The sequence below is a fragment of the Pelophylax lessonae genome (assembly GCF_965119305.1).
Source record: "Pelophylax lessonae genome assembly, chromosome: 7".
NCBI lineage: Eukaryota > Metazoa > Chordata > Amphibia > Anura > Ranidae > Pelophylax > Pelophylax lessonae.
The window spans coordinates 64,121,666-64,144,260 of record NC_138774.1 but is presented as its reverse complement, the minus strand read 5'-3'; the positions used below and the strand labels follow the sequence as shown (position 1 = coordinate 64,144,260).

At 42.5% G+C, this 22,595-nt stretch overlaps 1 protein-coding gene across 2 annotated transcripts in view; it reads left to right on the top strand.

Annotated features, from left to right (window-relative positions):
• The window catches only part of CYP21A2 (cytochrome P450 family 21 subfamily A member 2), a 121,477-nt gene that overhangs the window by 76,830 nt on the left and 22,052 nt on the right, over window positions 1-22,595 (top strand). For both annotated transcript variants that reach the window (XM_082263707.1, XM_082263706.1), the window contains 4 exons: window positions 4,014-4,124; window positions 12,719-12,805; window positions 12,896-13,105; window positions 16,425-16,594. In XM_082263707.1, the coding sequence (XP_082119833.1) occupies window positions 4,014-4,124; window positions 12,719-12,805; window positions 12,896-13,105; window positions 16,425-16,594 (578 nt within the window). The remainder of the gene's footprint in view (window positions 1-4,013; window positions 4,125-12,718; window positions 12,806-12,895; window positions 13,106-16,424; window positions 16,595-22,595) is intronic.

Genomic DNA, 22,595 nt, shown 5'->3' with positions numbered 1-22,595 from the left:
GCTTTCTGGTTGCCCTGGACAAAACAAACAGTTAACTCATGCAGTGTGGACACAGCCCCACTGCATGGGAAAGCTTTTCTTCTTCTTTTTTTTTTTGCCAAGAGTTGGGCTTTAAACAAGTCTTTTGTTTTTTTTTTTTAATATAAAGTTTTGTCCATGTATTACAGTGTCCATACCTCCGAAATGTCCCTGATTTTGAGGGATTGTCCCTCATTCGGAACAAAGTCCCTCTTTCCTCATAATTTTTCCCTCATTGTGGTCTGAACTATATATATTTATGTATATAAAATGCACTACTTCTCTAGCAAAAAGTTTTTCCCAGTGCTAAACCTTTCATCCAATTTGTAAATTCCAAAAGTCGAAATCAAGGAATAGTAGTGGTAAAAACCAATCATTTTTTTTTTCTTTTGTACTAGTTACATAGTTACATAGTTAGTGAGGTTGAAAAAAGACATCAGTCCATCCAGTTCAACCTATGATGTGTGTGCGTTTGCTTTTAACCGTACATTGTATACCCCTGTATGTTGTGGTCTCCAAGGTGCACATCTAATAGTTTTTTGAAACTATCAATGCTCCCTGCTGATACCACTGCTTGTGGAAGAGAATTCCACATCCTTACCGCTCTTACAGTGAAGAACCCCTTACGCATTTTAAGGTTAAACCGCCTTTCCTCTAGTTTTAGTGAATGGCCACGTGTCTTATTGTATCTCCTCTCTCTGAATAGTTTGTTCCTTATGCTAGGGTCGCCAGTACAGTATTTGTACATTGATATCATATCCCCCCCTCAATCGTCTCTTCTCCAGAGAGAATAGGTTCAGTGCTTGTAGTCTTTCCTCATAGCTGATGTCCTCCATTCCCCTAATTATTTTTGTTGCCCTTCTCTGGACTCTTTCCAGTTCCAGCACATCCTTCATGAGGACCGGTGCCCAGAACTGGACAGCATACTCCAGATGTGGCCGGACCAGAGTCTTGTAGAGAGGGAGAATAATCTCTTTATTTCTGGAGTGAATCCCCTTTTTATACATCCCAGTATTCTGTTGGCTTTGCTTGCAGCGGCTTGGCATTGCATGCCACTGCCAAGCCTGTTGTCTACCAGTACCCCCAAGTCCTTTTCCATCCTAGACTCCAATTCTCCTTTAAATGGGGCATGGCAGGGGGTGTGTCCTATGCCTACTGTAGATACGTTTGCTAATTGGTGTCCCTAATTCACATTTCAGAGAGATAGGAGGTATGCAGTGTCTCTCATTCCTACATGCTCCTCCCCCACCAATGCCGTCAAACAACACAGCTAGCAAGGAGACTGCTGCACTTCTAGCTGGTGTTTGTCTCTGGCTTCAAGCACTTTCCATTTTAGACAAGGCCTGCAAAAAGGATGGAAAGCCTTGTATTCCTCTTACCACTGCTTGTCTTGGCAAAGTGTTTGGATCTGGAGTTAAGGCCCAGCAATCAATGCAGTGATCTCCTTGCTAGCTGCATTGTTGGATGACCGTGAGAGGAGGAAGGTCATCTGACCATGTAGCTAGCCTTCCACAGCATGTAGGAAGATGAGGCAAAGTACTATATGTACTTTGGCCCCCGGGGGACAGAACACTGTACTAAAAGAAATGAGTTGTGTTTTTTTCAAAAAAAAATTCAGCCTCTTTCAGCTGCAGATTATTCTGCGACCATTCTGCTACTGAAAAGAAATTGAAGGAGACCTCCCCCTTTTTAAAATCTGCATATACCTGTATGCAGTGGGGAAAAGAAGTGTTGAACACATCATCATTTTTCTATCGGTAATTAGAAAGCAATCCTTTGTCAATGCAAATTATTATCAGCTGGTTCAGTTTTAACCGATGGCTTATAAAAAGGTGTCTCATTATCAAGGTGTCACAAGAAACATCTCATGATTAATAAAAGCAAAGAGCTCTCTCAAGACCTTTGCAACCTTCTTCTTTCAAAACATACTGTTGGCATTGGTTATAGAAGGATTTCTAAGCTTCTGGATGTTCCAGTGAGCACTGTTGGGGCCATTATCCAGAAGTGGAAAGAACATAATTTCACCATAAACCAGCCACGGTGCTCCTTGCACGATTTCTGACATAGGAGTGAAAAGAATTATCAGAAGAGTTGTCCAAGAGCCAAGGACCACTTCTAGAGAGCTTCAGAAAGGCCCGGAATTGGAAGGTACAATTGTATCAAAGAAAACTATAAGTAATGCACTCAACCACTATGATCTGTATGCACGCTCATCGCACAAGACTCCATTGCTGAAGAAAAAGCATGTTGAGGCTTGTTTAAAGTTTGCAGCACAACATTTAGACAAGCCTGTGAAATACTGGGAGAAAATAGTCTGGTCACATGAGACCAAAATGAAACTCTTTGGATGCTAAGATACACACCATGTTTGGAGGTCAAATGGTACTGCACATCAACCCTAAAACACCCCCATACCAACAGTGAAGTTTAGAGGTGGGAACGTCGTGGTGTGGGGCTGTTTTTCAGCATACGGTACTGGTAAACTTCATATCTTTGAAGGAAGGATGAATTTAAAAATGTACCAAGACATTCTTGATAAAAATCTGCTGCCATCTACCAGGATGATGAAGATGAAACAAGAATAGACATTTTAGCAAGACCATGATCCCAAACACAAAACCAAGGAAACTCTCAACTGGTTTAAAAGAATTAAAGCTGATGGAATGGCCCAACCAACCACCTGACTTGAATCCAATTGAAAATCTGGAAAGAACTAAATGTCACACCTGAGCAATGCATGTGACTAGTTTCTCTATACAGGAGGCGTCTTGAAGCTGTCATTACCAACAAAGGATTTTGAATAAAGTATTACATTTCAGTTAGTGTGTTCAAAACTCTTTCCCCGTGTCATTCCATTTTATTACACATAACTTAATTTCTGAACTTATTTGTTTTGGTTTCTTTATATGTATGGATTGCATGGGTTGTTACTGACATGGTGAAAATTTCATGTCCATACAAACTTTAGAAATATATATTTACACAGAAAAATGGTGACATGTTCAATACGCGTGTATATGTGTGTGTGTGTGTGTGTGTGTGTGTATGTATGTATGTGTGTATATATATATATATATATATATATATATATGTGTATATATGTGTGTGTGTGTGTGTGTATGTATATATATATATATATATATATATATATATATATATATTCACCACAAATAAAGTTGGCCTCTTACTAAATATGAAAGCTCCCCACCACAGAGATCAGCCGGGCATGTAACTAGCAGACCCCCCAGACATTTATCAATGTCAATAGCAAAACACCAACTTCCGGTTCCAGTGATCCCAAGGATCAGCATGTCCAATTAGGCTGCATCCACACTCCTAGTGGAGAACCGAGGCCACACATAGTGTAAAACCACCAAACAATTTAATTGAAACCATAGAATGATACTTAGAGGTAAAAGGAAAATATAGCATGTCTCAGCATGCACTAATGCGGTCCGCTGACCATGCGGTGAAAGCGCTGATGTCACAAGTTAGGCCCCACCCAACATGTTTTGCCGTCAAACAGCATCATCAGGGGAACAGGATTCTGATATTTACATATTCCGCTGTTTAGTGGGTGCTGCTCTGTGTACACTTTCTTTTTTCCCACACTGAGCACAAAATTACATTTTTGTATTAATAATCTGTATCTTGGCAACAATGAAGGTGATTTTAAAAATCCAAACTTTAAGAACATATCAGTTTTAATATTAAGAACACAATAGCAGAGATTCAAAACTTCAAAGTCTTATGTGTTGCTATGTGGTACAGCCCATAAAATTCAAATGTTTGTCATTTCAGATACAAGCAGCGCTTAATAAAGTTTTGTTAATCAGTGTACACCCTAAAATTTAGTTATCTGAACATTACTATTAAGAGTTATAAAAACAGAATTGTTATGTGTTGTGATGGAAGTTGTATGTTATATTCATATATAATAAATGCATAGCAAGTATGGCTATTAATTGTTTTATCTCCTAATTCATCTCTTTCAGTATGAGCTCTCAGACCCCACATTTCAGGAAATCCATGAATGTGTAACTAATATTGTGAAATTATTTGAGGTTCCAGCTGTCAACGCATTGGACTTTATCCCAATTCTCAGGGTGAGAGCTATGCACAGCTGTATACATTAGACATAAATAACAGGCCCCTCTCCTCCTGCAGAGACAGAGAGAGAGAGCTATGCAGGACCATCGTTAGAAATCATAGGGCCCCATACAGCCCACCTGACAGCTCCCCCCCCCCCATACCCTCTTATCAGTGGGTACCCTCCTCTACTCAACACTCTGATCCCCCCTGCACTCTCCTCTACTTCACACTGTTTACCCCATGCACTCTCCACTACCCCACACTGTTTGCTCCCTGCACCCTTCACTACCATATACTCTGTACCCCCTGCACTTTCCTCTACTCCACACTCTGTGCACACTCCACTACCTTGTACTCTGTTCCCCCCTGCACCCTCCTCTACTCCACACTCTGAACCTCATGCACTCTCCACTACCCCATGCTGTTCATCCCCTGCACCCTCCACTACCTCATACTCTGTACCACCTGCACCCTCCTCTACTCCACAATCTGTAACCCCTGCACCCTCCACTACCTCATACACTGTACCCCCTGCACTTTCCTCTACTCCACACTCTGTGCACCCTCCAGTACCTCGTACTCTGTTCCCCCCTGCACCCTCCTCTACTCCACACTCTGTAAGTAACCCCTGCGCCCTCCACTACCTCATACACTGTACCCACCTCTACCCCACACTCTGCACCCTCCACTAGCCCACACTCTGCACCCCTGCAGCCTCCACTAGCCCACACTCTGTACCCCTGCGCCCTCCACTACCTCCTACTCTGTACCCCTGCACCCTCCACTACCTCATACTCTGTACCCCCTGCACCCTCCACTAGCCCATACTCTGTACTCCTTGTACCCTCCACTTCCCTGTACTCTGTATCCACTGTGTTTCTCCTTACACTTTACACCCCCTGTGCTCTTTATTAACCAACACTCAGTACCACCTGCATCTCCCACTACTCTATATATAGCCTCCTTACACTTTGCAATGTCCCCAACCCCCCCACCTTTCACTCTACACTCTTTGCACCCCCCCCCCCTGCCCTATTGTCCCACTCTCTGCATTCCTATTACCCTGAACTCTGCTCCACATACAGTATCTCACAAAAGTGAGTACACCCCTCACATTTTTGTAAATATTTTATATCTTCATGTGACAACACTGAAGAAATTACACTTTGCTACAATGTAAAGTAGTGAATGTACAGCTTGTGTAACAGTGTAAATTTGCTGTCCCCTCAAAATAACTCAACACACAGCCATTAATGTCTAAATCACTGGCACCAAAAGTGAGTACATCCCTAAGTGAAAATGTCCAAATTGGACCCAAAGTGTCAATATTTTGTGTGGCCACCATTATTTTCCAGCACTGTCTTAACCCTTTTGTGCATGATGTTCACCAGAGCTTCACAGGTTGCCATTGGAGGCCTCTTCCACGACATCATGGAGCTAGTGGATGTTAGAGACCTTGCGCCCCTCCACCTTCGGTTTGAGGATGCCCCACAGATGCTCAGATAGGGTTTAGGTCTGGAGACATGCTTGGCTAGTCCATCACCTTTACCCTCAGCTTCTTTTGCAAGGCAGTGGTCGTCTTGGAGTTGTGTTTGGGGTCGTTATCATGTTGGAATACTGCCCTGCGGCCCAGTCTCAGAAGGGAGGGGATCCTGCTCTGCTTCAGTATGTCACAGTACATGTTGGCATTCATGGTTCCCTCAATGAACTGTAGCTCCCCAGTGCCGGCAGCACTCATTCAGCCCCAGACCATGACCCTCCCACCACCATGCTTGACTGTAGGCAAGGCACACTTGTCTTTGTACTCCTCACCTGGTTGCTGCCACACAAGCTTGACACCATCTGAACCAAATAACTTTATCATGGTCTCACCAGACTACAGGACATGGTTCCAGTAATCCATGTCCTTAGTCTGCTTGTCTTCAGCAAACTGTTTGCGGGTTTTCTTGTGCATCATCTTTGGAAGAGGCTTCCTTCTGGGACGACAGCCATGCAGACCAATTTGATGCATTGTGCGGCGTATGGTCTGAGCACTGACAGGCTGACCCCCTCCACCCCTTCAACCTCTGCAGCAATGCTGGCAGCACTCATACATCTATTTCCCAAAGACAACCTCTGGATATGACGCTGAGCATGCACACTCAACTTCTGTGGTCAAACATGGCGAGGCCTATTCTGAGTGGAACCTGTCTTGTTAAACAGCTGTATGGTCTTGACCACCGTCCTGCAGCTCAGTTTTAGGGTCTTGGTAATCTTCTTATAACCTACACCATCTTTATGTAGAGCAACAGTTCTTTTTTTTCAGATCCTCAGAGAGTTCTTTACCATGAGGTACGATGTTGAACTTCCATTGACCAGTATGAGAGAGTGAGAGCGATAACACCAAATTTACCACACCTGCTTCCCATTCACACCTTAGACCTTGTAACACTAACGAGTCACATGACACTAGGGAAAATGGCTAATTGGGCCCAATTTGCACTTAGGGGTGTACTCACTTTTGTGGCCAGCGGTTTCAACATTAATGGCTGTGTGTTGAGTTATTTTGAGGGGACAGCAAATTTAGACTGTTATACAAGCTGTACATTCACTACTTTACATTGTAGTAAAGTGTTATTTCTTCAGTGTTGTCACATGAAAAGATATAATAAAATATTTACAAAAATGTGAGGGGTGTACTCACTTTTGTGAGATACTGTATATCCCCATACCAATCTAACAATGTTTATTGAAACAATTAACTGACTGTCACCAGGACATGGAACACCGATGCAGAGGTTGACGCATTTCACACTAAAATCGTGCTTCTTCCCCATATGGAAGAAAAATGTATTTCCAATATATTTAGGGAAAAAATATTTTGAAATATAAAAAAATGTTTTTATAAAATATATTTTAAATATATTTTTCTTCCATGTGGGTCAAAACCTAAGGAAAATGAAATCATCACTCCTTAAATAGGAACACCCCCCACCTGTCACCGGTGCGGTTGATGCAATTAGTATTCTCACTGTTTGACAAGCCGATAAAAAAAAAAAAACTGTATGTATATGTGTGTATGTATGTATATATGTGTGTATATATGTATATATATATATATATATATATATATATATATATATATATATATATATATATGTATATGTATGTGTGTGTGTATATATATATATATATATATATATGTATATATGTATGTATATATATATATATATATATATATATATATATATATATATATATATATATATATATGTGTATATATATATATATATATAATGTGTGTGTGTGTGTGTATATATATATATATATATATATATATATATATATATATACACAGCACAAATATGTAACTTTTCAAAACTATAATGTGAAAGGTTATAATTTTCATTATACTTTTATCATAGAAAAAATAAATGAAACCATTAATAAAATAAATTTTTGTTAAAAAGAAATAAAAACAAGGAATATAAAGAAACAAAAAAGACCAAAATACACCTAACGATAAACAAATCAAAAAGAAACAATCAAAAATAGAAAAAATTATGAATAGAAATAATAAACAATAATCAGTTATTATCTATATAAAAAAAAAAAAGAGCAAATATAGACTCGAACAACAAAAGAGCGCATACATGTCCAAATGACCCATGGCAATAAGACCAGAAAGTGAAACAATGTATTCAATCAGAGCAAAGCTTATTGACAAATATGCACTCAAAGAATGTATAGACTAGAGGTGAGACCCAAAGAAGATGGAGTATACAAACCAGCTTGTAGGATGAAATGTACATGTGATTATTCTGTTGGTAAGGTATAATTCAGGAAAAGATCAGATTTTTATCCTGTCAACTCTCTTACACCCAATATGAGCTAATTCCAAAGAACAGTGGAACGAGACTTGACAGCTCTAGGCCATCGGGTTACTGAGGGGCCTGTACCTTGGCAGGCTAAAATCTCTAAGCATGAAAGAGTGGCTTTAAGGAGTCTTGAGGAAGACAAATTTCAATGTCATCTGAAATTCTGACAAAGTAGGATTGATAGTGGTTATGAATGTGAAATCTCATTTTGGAGGAAGCCGTTCGGCAGCTATCTGATAGTCACACATACATGAAGCTTAGTGCCCATTCACACTACCGCGACTTGTCAGGCGACTGGTCAGCCTGACAAGTCGCGGTCCATGCAGTGCTACGCGAACCGTTCTAATAGGAGTGACTCAAGTCGCTCCGACTTGGAAAATAGTTCCTGTACTACTTCGGGGCGACATCAGAGCGACTTGCATTGACATTCATTATATGAAGTCCGTGCAAGTCGCCCCCGAAGTCGCAGTGCACGTGACTTCACAGGTCGCCCCCGAAGTCGTGCCGTGGCAGGGTGAACGGGCACTTAAAGTGATACTGAAGTCTCGTTTGTTATTTTTAAGCAAAAAAAACAACAAACATGTTATACTTACCTCTGTGCAGTTGGTTTTGCATAATGCAGCTGGTTTTGCATAGAGCAGTCCAGATCCTCCTCCTCCTTGGGTCCCATGTCGACCTTCCTGGCCCTTCCCTGCTGTTGAGTGCCCCCACAGCAAGCGGCTTGCTATGAGGGGAACCAGAGCTGAGCCACAGCTCCCTTTGTCCATTCAGACACGGAGCCCCAGCTTGGCTCTGCCCCCTCTCTCTCCTCATTGGCTCACTGACTTTGACAGCAGCGGGAGCCAATGGCGCTTTGCACGAAGATAGAAAACCTTCTGACTTTACAACTACTTTAAGGGGGACTCTACAAAAAAATATGAGACCATCCTAACATAATTAATCAATAGGGGAATCAGGTTGGGTATCTTCAACAAAAAAGAGGCAGAATTCCTTATATTGGAATAGCCCAACTTCATCCACTTTTTGCCATCTTCCCGAAACCCAAAAGGGACGAAATCCCCTACAGGGCAGACCTATCATTTCTGGGATTGGTTCGCTAAAAGAGACTGGGACAATGGTCGGATAGACATTTTACAGCCTTTAGTGACACAACTACCTGATATTTTAAAAGATAGAACCATCTTTTGCAGCTCATGAGGGAATTTATCTGTGGATCACTTGTGATATCACGAGTTTGTATTCCTCCATACCCCATAGTTTGGCAGTTGAGGCGGTTTCCTTTATACTTACAAACCATACACTGATCTATATATGTGGTACTCAATAGATATCTTGGAAGTATTGTAATATTTACTGCCCCATAATTACTCTGTGTTTGATGAGGGGTTCTATCTCCAGAGATGCAGGGCTGCGATGGGGCAACATTTTTACCCTCCCTTGCCAACCTATACATGGGTTGGTGGAAGCAGTCCCGCGTATTTGGAAGAGAGAACCCCTTCAAGCCATGCATCAAGATTTACCTGAGGTTAATTGATGACCTCTTACTGGTGGTTGAGAGTGGGCTTGACCTATTAGGTTGGAATATGTGAACGCCAAAATATAAAACCTGTCTTTTACAGGTCAGGCCAACAGTAGGGAGATCAATAATCTGAATGTCTGCCTTATGGATGAGGGATTGGGAGTCAGGAGTCAGGACCTGCCTTTACAGGAAACCTTTATCTGGGAATACATTACTCATGGCTCAATCTGGACACCCGAGACACACCATTAAGGGTATACCTGTAGGACAATTTCTATGTGTTAATCATATCTGTAATAGTAAATTACAATTTGACAAGGAAGCAGGTCTTCTATACAGACGATTCCTGGATTGGGACTATCCTAAATGGATGCTTGACAGAGCTTTATTGATAGCTAAAAACAAAATGAGGGAGGACTTGTTAGGTCGGAAAAAGGAAGAAAAGTAGATCTACAAAAAAAAAAAACAAGGTAACCCTCTCTACTCCGTTCAGTGCAGAATTCTGTGAAATCAGAGATATTGTCAATAGATACCTTCCCATTCTTAGCATGGACAAGACATGCACAGATCTCCTCAAATGTGGTATCGACATAGTAACTAGAAGGGCACCCACCTTGGGCCAATTCCCGTTTCCCAGTTTTTAAAACAACAAATCTACGCTGCAGTCACTTACATGGCACAAGGAAATTTCAAATGTAGGGCACCAGGATGTCCTTGTTGTAGCCACATTTTAGGGGGAAATAGGTTTCGTGTCCCAAACTACCAAAAAGAATTTGAGATCCGGTCATTCTATAATTGCAACTCTAACTATGTTATACTCTTGACTATGCCACATTTATACGTGGGTAGGACTATAAAGTGGCTCAGGGATCGGTTCTATGAGCATATCCACAGTGTAGAGAAAACTAAAGCTACTAATATAGGCAGACATTTTAAGGGGTGTCGTATCTCTGCTATGCAGGTCCAAGTAATTGAAAAAAGTATGTGCCCCCCAAGAAGGGGGTGATGTGTTCCATTTATTGTACCAGAGGGAAGTGTTCTGGATATTGCAGCCCCAGACTCATACTCCCTCCGGGCTCAATTTTGAGTGCGACGTGGGCCACTATTATAGTTGCATTTTATATTTGGGGATTTATGAGATTGGTGGAAGTATTGATCATGTATATACATACAGTAATATGTTTCATACTATATCTATTTTTCGGCATCACCTTCCCCTGCTGGTTCGTAAACTCCATTTTCTTTGGGTCAGACTAAAGCTGGATACACACTATACACACTATACAACTATTGTTAGATTTCCTTTAGATTTACCTTCAACTATGTAGTGCAAGGGCCTGACTGATTACATACAAATTTGAAAGTGTTTAGATTTGACCTCCATATTATATGGTTTTGGTAAATCTAAAGGCAAAAATCTAAAGACAATTGTATAGTGTGTATGGCCCATTAGACTGTGCATTTTGCTTTACCCTGATTGAATAAATTGTTTCACTTCTGGTCTTATTGGCATGGTTCAATGGGACATATGTACTCTTTTGTTGTTCGAGTCTATATTTGTCCTCGTCGTCGTCGTTGTCGTCGTCCTCGTCGTCGTCCTCCTCCTCGTCGTCATCCTCCTCCTCCTCGTCATCCTCGTCCTCCTCGTCCTCCTCCTCCTCCTCCTCGTCATCGTCGTCAAGTGTATATTGGTCTTTTTTGTTTTTGGTTTATTTTTTTATATTCCCTATATTTATTTCTCTTAAAAAAAAAGCTCATAACTTTCATTATACTTTCTCATTATAGTTTTGAAACGTTAGATATTTGTTATTTTGTATATTTGGTCTATTTACACTGTGTTTTTAGATAGATAGATATAGCAGTGTTTTTTTATTTGCTTGTCAAACATTGAGGATACTAATCACATCACCCACACCTGGTGGGGAGTGTTCCTATTTAAAGAGTGGCGATTTAGTTTTTAAAGAAGCACGATTTTAGTGTGAAACGCGACAACCTCGGTATCTGAGTTCCATGTCCTGGTGGCAGTCACTTGATTCTTTCAATAAACCTTGGTGGATTGGTGGGGGTGTGCAGCTGAATTATTTTTGCCCTCATCACTGCTCCGGAAGCGAGCTTGGGCTAAAACTCAGTCCATCCAATCCATTTGGATTATACTTACCTAAAGTGGCATAAAGTGGATTATACTTACATAACGTGGAACATCTTTTTCACACCTGCCTCTTGGGACAGGCCTTTTGGCTTGCACCAGAGGAATTTTTTATTCCGGCTGGAAGGCCTGCCTTGGTTCCTCACATGGCACCATTGCACTTTCCCCACTTCCCCTTCCCCCCCTTCCCCACTTCTTTGTTTGTTTGTCCTTTTCTTTGGAGTCCGTCACCTGCACTGTCACCTTTGTTTTCTTTATTTTGCACGACTGGAGGGTGTGGGTCCTCGGGCCCTGCCTTGAGTCTTGGGAGGGGGTGGATATGGCCTTCTGGCTTAGTCCGCCCTCTCTCATGGGGTCTCCCTTCGGGGGAGCTCCACTTAGTACTTGGGGTGGGCTGTTTCGGCAGTCCCCCTGAAGAACGGGGTCAGTTTGGTTTCGGCCGACTGACCACAAGTACCTTAAATCCCTGTCAGGAGTCTTGCGCCCCGGGGGATCGAGGTTTCGGGTCCTACCTCTTCGGAGGGAAGACCATACGTTTGTCGCACACCCTGTGCTTTTTTGTGTGCACTTTTTTATGCACCGGGTGGAGTCTTTTGAGTGTGTTTCACACGCTACGGGCTTAAAAAAAAAAAAAAAAAATTTGTCATGTCCGGCACCCTCTAGTAGTTGTCATGGCCGGCACCTTCTGCTTGTCTCACAGGTGATCCTCCAACGTTTTCACATGCTGAAAGTTATGAATGACCATGGCCCCACTCTCCTGGGCACAAGGGATTCTGGAAGTTTTATTCAGGGATGAGGAGCAAAGGGGGGGGGGGCAGGGTTTGGAATACCAGTGCACTGTGAGCGGTTTACAGGCGGCTGACCAGGTTGGGCCTAGGCCTAGTACAGAGGAGCAGCCTGTAACCCCCCCCCCCCCCCGCCCATTGCTGGTCCTGGAGCTTTGAGTCTGTCCCTTCTCCTGCAGAGTGACACCGATAGGAAATAGTTGTAAATCTGTGTCTGTTCCTACAGGGTGACATAGGAAGGAGCTTTGTGAAGTGTATGTCATTTATCCTCAACTCCTTCATATATTGTCTCTCTTATCAGAAATTCCCAAATGGATCCTTAAAGAGGCTCTTAAAGGCAGTAGAGAAGAGAGATTGCTTTGTGAGAAATCTGATGGAGAAGCATAAGGTGCGTGAGGACATTGGCTCATGTTCAAAGATTTCCTCTTCATGTAAAAAAAACTCCAATAATGTAATAACCCATCTGTCTCCCCATCAGTCTGATCCCCCCACTGACGAGTCTCAGGAGGACATCCTGGATGAAATGATCCACTTTCTAAAAGAAAAGTGCAAGGCGGACGGCAGTGACGCCTCCCAGCTGACAGAAGAACACCTTCACATGGCTTTAGTAGATCTACTCATTGGAGGGACCGAAACCACAGCTTCCATCTTAACCTGGACCTTGGCCTTCCTTCTCCATTACCCTGAGGTGTGACCCCAGACGAAATGCAGTCCATGTATGATAAGGAGCGTTGTCTATTTAGTACAGCAGTCCCCAACCTTTTTGGCTTCAGGACCAGTTTTGTGGAAGAATTGGTTCGCGGCCATGGGTGATTTGCCAGGGCAATTGTTGGTGTTAGCAGTTCAGTCATCATGGCACCATGGTTAATAGGGTGTCAGGATGATTGAAGCGCATTTATTTATATTATTATATTGTAATATAACATTTAATAGCTCAACACATTATCATGCAGAATCAGTGGGAGCCCTGAGTGTGTCACTTGCTACTATCGCTTTTCACCAGATCGTGTCACTGGCCACTGTCGCCTGTCACTAGATACCTCGTGTCACTATCCTGTCACCAGATGCCACATGTCACTTGCCACCATTGCTTGTCACCAGAGGCAGTGTGTCACTTTCCACGGTCACCTGTAACTAGATGCAGCTTGTCCCTATCCTGCCACCAGATGCAACGTGTCACTTTCCACGGTCGCCTGTCACCAGAAGCAGCTTGTCACATTTCACAATAGTCAGCCACCAGGTGGAGCGTGTCACTTCCCACCGTCGCCAGCCACCAGGTGGAGCGTTTCACTTCCCACCGTCGCCAGCCACCAGGTGCAGCGTTTCACTTCCCACCGTTGCCAGCCACCAGGTGGAGCGTGTCACTTCCCACCGTCGCCAGCCACCAGGTGGAGCGTTTCACTTCCCACCGTCGCCAGCCACCAGGTGGAGCGTCTCACTTCCCACCGTCGCCAGCCACCAGGTGGAGTGTTTCACTTCCCACCGTCGCCAGCCACCAGGTGGAGTGTTTCACTTCCCACTGTCACCAGCTGTGGAATTTCACAGTAGCCTGCCACCAAAAAATACCACATATACCAAAAAATACCAAAATACCAGATGCAGTTTGCCACTTAAGGAGTTTAAGGCCAATTTTAAGGTGTGTTTTTTTTTTCTCTCTGCAGTGAATGTCCCAGACTCATTCCCACCCCCAAGCCTCGCAGCCCCCCCCTACAACGGAGAAACCGGCACATGCGCAGTCGCTACTTTGTCCTGTCCTGTCCCATCCTAGAGTGAGAGGGTGGAACAGCAGTGATGTGGGGTGGGGAATGAGAGATGATGACCTCTCTCTGCTCACCTGCCTCATTTCGCTCAGTGCAGCCTTTGCAGCCCGGAGGTTGGGGACCCCCGATTTAGTAGACTTGGCACTTCTCAGTATAATCACTCTCAGGTCCCCCATTTTTCCCATCTTCCCCAAAAAAATGAAAAGGTTCACCTTTAGAGTTTATAAGTCCTTTATGAGTTTGCTGATGTTTCATGCGTTCCTCTTTCTTTAAAGCTCTGCTCCAGGAAAACCGCTAAATAACCAGATACAACCCCAGTAAAGGAACTGTTTGTATTTCTGTCCATCCAGTCCAAAGTTAAACTGCCCCTTCAAGGCAGGGCTGTGCTGTGTGGCAGAGATGAGACTGGTTTGCCCTCTGATACAGTTTGATAGTACTTACAGGCAGGGTTGGGGACAAGGGGTGGGCGGGAAGGATAACTGCCCAGGACACTGTGGTACCATGTGAGCTGGGGGGGGCATCCCCGCAAGGGGATTTGGGGTGGAGATTTGTGTTGGGAGGGGGATTTTTTGGGATAGAAATTTTTTAGGTGGGGACATTTGGGGGGGGGGGGGAATGAGGATTTGTGCTAGGAGTGATTTGGGGAGTTTGTGCTAAAGGTGGTCATATGGTGAAGGGGGACAATTTGTGGTAGTAGGGGAAGGGGTGGATTTGTGCTGGAAGGGGTGATTTTTTTAAAAAAAATTTTGGAAGGTGAAATTTGTACTAGGAGGGGAGGATTTATACTTCGGGGGGTAAGCATGTAGATTAGTGCTCAACTTTTTTTTTTGGTGGGGGCTTTTTCTGAAACAATGAACACTTGGAGGAGGGGGGGGATGCAGATTGGCATGTTTGCCCTGGGCTCTAAATGACCTTGTCCCGGCATTGTTTACAGGTCTTGTCCCTCCCCCAGCCTGTAACTGGACGGTGAAGGAAATGCAGCAGACTGATTAGCTCATCTGTCTGTCACTCTGCTCTCTCCTCCTATCAGCATGGTTCTTGTTGGCATAAGCACTGCAACACAACTGATTGGCTTGTGCTGCTTTACTCTCTGTGCTTCACAGGTACTAATAATACAAAAATGTGCTGCGCCAGAAATCACACAAATAAAACAGTGATAATATGTGATAATAATAGATGAAAAACAGTTCATAAGGCACATAATCGTGCTAGTGCTCCAATCAAAGAAATCTCCAAAAGTCCCAGTGTTCAACTGAAATGTGATCCAATCGTGATAAACAAGAATATTGTGAGCACCGTTTAGTGAATCCCTCCACCAGACAGATAAGCCTCTCACCTTCCCATCAGACCCAAATGGGCCAGCAATCACATAACATGGATAATGGATAATGGATTTCCAGGAAAGGGCCTCTCTACTGTGCAGCTCCAGGGATTCCAAGATATATGTGGGGATAAGAATGGGACAAAATCTAGTGCTCTCCGTATATATATATATAAATCAGCTTTATTGAAGAGAATAAACAAACTCACATTTGCAGGGCACTCAGCCGTGCCTGCTTTGCTGACATGTAGTGTAGATAGTGCTCCGGAGAAACGATCTGCGTCGGCCACGCACGCTCCGCCCCCCCTATACGCGTTACGTCGAGCGTGATGCTCCTTTGACTTCCTCGGTAGGGGTCACAGGTACTACAAGAGGCTTATACCAAGTCAAACATAGGTACTTTCACTGCTTTTAAGAAATGTATTTAATGATGTAATAATAAATAGAGATTGCATTGATTGTTGTATTTTATAGCTGCCTGGAGTGCAGCTTTTAAAGTGCAAGTGCAGTGTTTTAAAATGTTTGATCTCTAACCTGTTTGCTCTTTTGCAGAGATAGTCATCCTGTGCAACTGTATGTACATTTATCCTGTGCGAATGAGGACAAAATCTAATTTTATTAGGCTATTTTTTTCTCCTGGTTGAATGTTCTTTAAAGAGTGAATCAGGAAAACGCTGCATTATGGCCACTAGATAGCGTTGATGAGCCTGGGAAAGCTTAAATGCTTTACAAAGATTGTCAGCTTCATCTAGTGTCCATAATGCAGTATTTTTCTGATTTACTCTATTCTGTGTAAAAGAAGAACATTGCTTTGAAGTCAGGTGTTTGATCAGCAACAAATATTCAAATGCCATGTTAAAGGAAAGAGTTATACTTCATCCAGGAGTGACACCATTGGTTAGACTTTAAACTTTCTTTACTTTTAGGCTCAGGAGAAAATTCATAAAGAGATCATTGAAGCAGTGGGGCAGGATCGCTACCCCGCATACCCAGAGCGTAACAGGTTACCGTATCTCAGTGCCACCATCTCCGAGGTGCTCCGAATGCGTCCAGCGGTTCCCCTTGCTATTCCACATTCTGCCACCAGGGACACTAGGTGAGAAGTTGTTAAAAAAAATATTTTTAAAAAAATTTTTTCGATTTGGATAGAGAGAAGGTTAGGCGCTCTGTCAAACACATTTGTGCATGTCGCATGAATTTTGGTTGTATAATCCCCATAAATGTTCACTCCATCTAGTGGCTAAAATGTGGCATCATTTTTTTCTTTGAGATATTTCCGAAAAATGTATGGCATTTTGGCCACTAGATGAAGCTGACTATCATAGGAATTAATCTATTAGAGAAATTACAGCCAAAACTCGTGCAGCATGCACAAATTGTGTGTAATTCATCCAAAGAATGATTTATCGATAGTCCTATTAAAGGTATGGAGCAATCACAACATTTCCTGTAAATGTCTAGCATGGACTTGTCCCCTGCTTCCGTCCGAGCTTTCTCTAATAGTCAGTACGTGTGCCTTAACCACTCTGCAACCGCTCACAGTAATACTACTGCGGCAGAGTGGTTCGTTATCGTCCAGCCACGTAGTATTAACGTGACTGGACTCCTCCCCTTCTGGGCGGCGCTTGCGCGCCGCCGGAGGCTCGCTCCCGCTGTTTTCATTCACAGCGGGAGTCGGGCCAGGGGAGGAGCAGCGGCGATCGCCGCTGCTCTTACCCGATCGTCGGGGATCGAGTCTGGAGATCCGCCCGCTGTGTGTAAACACAGCGGGCGGATCTCCATAGTGACAGGGAGTGACAGATTGGACTGTTCAGCATAGCTGGACATCCGATCTGTCCATGAATCACATAGTCACCTCCCCCCCTACACGTCAGTAAGCACCAGGCATACATTAACCCCTCCCTCTCCAATAAAATTAACCCCTTCCCTGCCAGTGTCATTTTTACAGTAACAGTGCATATATATAGCACTGATTACTGCAGTAATGTCACTGGTACCCCCAAAAGTGTCAAAAATGTCAGTCAGGGGTCCGGTCTGTCCGCCGCAATGTCGCAGTCCCGCAAAAAAAATCGCAGATCGCCGCCATTACGCATTTAAAAAAAAACACCAAAAATGACAGAAATCTTTCCCTTTGTTAGTAAACGCAATAACTTTTGCGCAAACCAATCAAAATACGCTTATTGCGATTTTTTTTACCAAACATAGGTAGCATAAAACAAATTGGCCAAAAACTTTTAAAAAAATTGGTTTTTACATCTTTTTTGGGGGGAATTTCATATAAAAAAATGTGAAAAATATTGTTATTTTTTCAAAATAAACGCTATTTTTTTGGTTATAGCGCAAAAAGTAAAAATCGCACAGGTGATCAAATACCACCAAAAGAAAGCTCTGTTTGTGGGAAAAAAAGGACGTAAATTTCGTTTGGGTACGGCGTCGCACGACCGCGCAATTGTCAGTTGAAGTCGCACAGCGCCGAATCGCAAAAAGTGGCCTGGACGGAAGACAGCAAAATCCTCCGGTTGTAAAGTGGTTAAAAAAAAAGGGCCCAATAGAAAGACATGGGTGAAAGGGAAACGCTATGCTGAACTTTTTCAGAAAAGGTTGAGATTTGCATATAACTTGGATGGTCACAGCCACCAAAAGCAAAAAAGAAAAACGAAATCTATGTGTGGCAGGGATGAGGCCTTACTGCTTGAAAAAGTCAAACTAAGGACATGGATTACTGGAACCATGTCCTGTGGTCTAATGAGACCAAGATAAACTTATTTGGTTCAGATGGTGTCAAGCGTGTGTGGCTGCAACCAGGTGAGGAGTACAAAGACAAGTGTGTCTTGCCTACAGTCAAGCATGGTGGTGGGAATGTCATGGTCTGGGGCTGCATGAGTGCTGCCGGCACTGGGGAGCTACAGTTCATTGGGGGAACCATGAATGCCAACATGTACTGTGACCCTTCGGAGACTGGGCAGCAGGGCAGTATTCCAACATAATGACCCTAAACACACCTTTAAAGACGACCACTGCCTTGCTAAAGAAGCTGAGAGTAAAGGTGAAGGACTGACCAAGCATGTCTCCAGACCTAAACCCTATTGAGCATCTGTGGGGAATCATCAAACGAAAGGTGGAGGAGCGCAAGGTCTCTAACATCCACCAGCTCCGTGATGTCGTCATGGAAGAGTGGAAGAGGACTCCAGTGGCAACCTGTAAAGCTCTGGTGAACTTCATGCCCAAGAGGCTTAAGGCAGTGCTGAAAAATAATGGTGGGCACACAAAACATTGACACTTTGGGACAATTTGGACATATTCACTAGGTCCATAAAGACCTGGATGAGCGAGTTTGGGGTGGAGGAACTTGACTGTCCTGCACAGAGTCCTGACCTCAACCCGATTTAGAACATCTTTGGGATGAATTTGAGTGGAGACTGCGAGCCAGGCCTTCTCGTCTAACCTCAGTGCCTGACCTCACAAATGCGCTTCTGGAAGAATGGTCAAACATTCCCATAGACACACTCCTAAACCTTGTGGACAGCTTTCCTAGAAGAGTTGAAGCTGTTATAGCTGCAAAAGGTGGGACAACTCAATATTGAACCCTACGGACTAAGACTGCGATGCCATTAAAGTTAATGTGCGTGTAAAGGCAGGCGTTCCGAAACTTTTACACTCCCTCAGCTAATGAAGTGGGGATAATTAAATAAATGATCCCCTATTATATCAAGAAACAATTTATTTGTGCTCCATCCTAAAATGCTGGTGCATCTATTGTAAACAATTATTAGAAACAATCCCTCTCATATAAGCATGATGAATAAGTGCCACAGGAAAAAATAAATATTGCATATAAAAAAATACAATCATAAATTACAAATTCATATAGTGCATGACAAATGTATACCATGAGTCCAAAATCAAATAACACAATAAAGAAATCCAAAAATCCGAGGCCGCAACAGTTGTCCCATATTTCTTTAAAGCGGATTTCCGGCCTCAGAAAGGTTTTTTAGATAAAAATACCCCCGGGACAGTCAGGGCTAGTGCATTTCACAACTGTCCCGGGTCGCACTTACCTTTTAGAAGAAATACTTACCTTGAAAATTTATTTTCCAGCGCTGCCATCTCAGGTGTGGGCAGCTAAAGCCAGCGCATCCTCTTCTGCGTCCTCTTTGTCCCAGAATGCGCCTGCACCGGCCCCTCTCCTCACTTCCGGGGCAGGCGCCTCATCCCTCCACAGCTTCTGGGCATGCCCAGAAGCTGTTTAGCAGGGAATGATGCGCCTGCACCGGAAGTGACGAGCGGGGCCGGTGCAGGCGCATTGACTCCTGGGAGAGCGATGACGTTCAGCTCCCAGGAGTCAATGCAAGCAGGAAGAGACGGCACCGGCGCGGCCGCAGAGGGAGGAAGTGGAAGAAAGGTAAGTATATTTTCTTCAATAACAATGTAAGTAAATGAAATAAAATCGTGATTATCCATTTCTTTTTTAGTTGAGGCCGGAACTCTGCTTTAAGTCCCAGATAAAAGGAAAAAAAAATAGCAAAAAGTACATGTACTGTAGCATAGTGCAAAATCTTCAACGGGTAAATTTGTCCAAACACTATTTCAATCCTTCCACTGATCACCCCAAATTGACTCACCAGATGAAGTTATAAAGAAGCTTCAATGCTTTCTTATAAAATAACTTCCTTACAGGATGCTTCCAACTTACTAGCCAATCTCCATGCACTATTTCATTGGGCAACTATGTAGGAAAGGAGGTTTAATGTTGATAAATGTAAAGTTATGCACGTGGGGGCTGAGAATATGCATGCATCATACATACTAGGGGGAGTAGAACTGGGGGAGTCCATAGCGGAGAAGGATCTGGGTGTTCTGGTAGATCATAAGCTTAATAATAGCATGCAATGCCAAGCTGCAGTTTCCAAAGCAAGCAAAGTCCTTTCTTGTATTAAAAAAGGCATGGACTCCAGAGAGAGAGATATCATTTTGTCCCTGTACAAATCATTAGTAAGACCTCATCTGGAATATGCAGTTCAGTTTTGAGCACCAGTTCACAAAAAGGATATTGGGGAACTGGAGGAAGTGCAGAGAAGGGCAACCAAACTGATAAGGGGCATGGAGGAGCTCAGCTATGAGGAAAGATTAGAGGAACTGATTTTATTCTCTCTTAAGAAGAGGAGATTGAGGGGGGGGGGGATGTGATCAACATGTATAAATACATAAGGGGTCCATATAGTGAACTTGGTGTTGAGTTGTTCACTTTAAGGTCACCACAGAGGACAAGGGGGAACTCTTTACATCTAGAGGAAAACAGATTTCGTCTCCAAATATGGAAAGGTTTCTTCACCGTAAGAGCTGTGAAAATGTGGAATAGACTCCCTCCAGAGGTGGTTCTGGTCAGCTCAGTAGATTTCTTAAAAAAAGGCCTGGATTCTTTCCTAAATGTACTAACTGGATACTAACATTTTATAGGTAAAGTGTTGATCCTGGGAATATTCGATTGCCTCTCTGGGGATCAGGAAGGAATTTTTTCCCCTGCTGGAGGAAATTGGATCATGACCATGCGTGGGTATATGATTGTGTATATGGGATTGTATATACGTGTGTGTGTATGTATATATATGTATGCGTATGTATATGTGTATGTGTATCTGTATATATATATATATATATATATATATATATACACATTTTTATTTTTATTTATTTTTTGATTGAACAAGATGGACTTTTCAACAGGAAAATTGTGGTGGAGAAGGTAGTGGCTTTTTAAGCATACGTTTTATTGGCACCTCCCCTCAGAAGCAAAAATTGTATGTAGGGAGTGTAGGCTTATGCTGGTCTGCACATCAAAAGAGTGCAGTACAGACATTGAGCCTAGGGGTTTGAGTGTGCCACAAATACCAATAAACAAATATAGAAACTTCCACACTTCCAGATAGTATAAAAGTCAATAAATATAAGTTTATTCAATTTTTGTTTACAACATTAAGGGATATAGGAGATCAAATATACATAGACAGTACATAGATTACATGTTTATAATATTCATTGCATTCCAACAAGCCCAAAAAGGTTCAGGGCTATACAAAATAAAGAAGGAGCTGGAACTACGCGTTTCGCATGATATGCTTCTTCAGGCTCCAGCAAGTTAGGAATATAAGTAATTCTATGAGATAAACAGTGTATGTATTAGTTTACAATAAAAATACATATTATTATTAATATGCATATAATCGAAGCGTACACAGTTTGAAAATGAAAAAAATTTTAAATGTTTTTTAATATTCAGTCTCATAAATGTACCAAAAAATTATTACTCACTTAAAAACAAATGTTTTACTAATTTTAGCCAGTATTAAACAATAAAGTATTTATTCCATATTTCTTAAACTTTAAAATCAAGAACGACTAGGCGGATATTAACTTGTTTAGCATTAGATTATAGATAATAGCAAGAGGAAAACAAGAAAGATAATAGAAACAGACAGAAAGGGGGAAAGAGAGAAGAGAAGAAAAAGGAAAAAGAAAGTGAGGCTCATTATTTGTATACAAAGTATTCCCTCAGAGAAGCTTAAGGGGGGGCATATTGGCCAAATCCCTGGTAACCACTGGATAGGAAGTCCAGGATATCCACGAGAAAGGGCCAGACATGAAGAGAGCTGGTAGGCAAATATAAATGGATGTTTACAAACAGATAACAGAGAGAGCTTACCTATGATCTTGTTCTAACGTTGATTCTTACTGGATATATATATATATGGTCAATTGACTAAGTATATGTCTTTCCGCATAGTCACAAGATAAGAGGAGAAGGGGAGGTTGATAAAAATATGGGTGGAAAAAAGTGTTTGAGACCTAAAAATAAGGAAATAGTATTGCCAAGGTTATCTATATTAGCTAATTTGCTCAAAATGTGGATATAGGGAAAGTTTGTGCCTAGGAAAGAATGTGAAATGGTTGCATTGTCAACCAGATTAAAAAGTGAGAGAGTAAATGCTACAAGTAATAAACAGTGTAGCTAAGTGCCAAAGAAAAAATAAATAAAATGTTATAAATAGACAGATGGTTATCGTAGAGAAGAAATATGGAGAAGGGGGAAGGGAGAA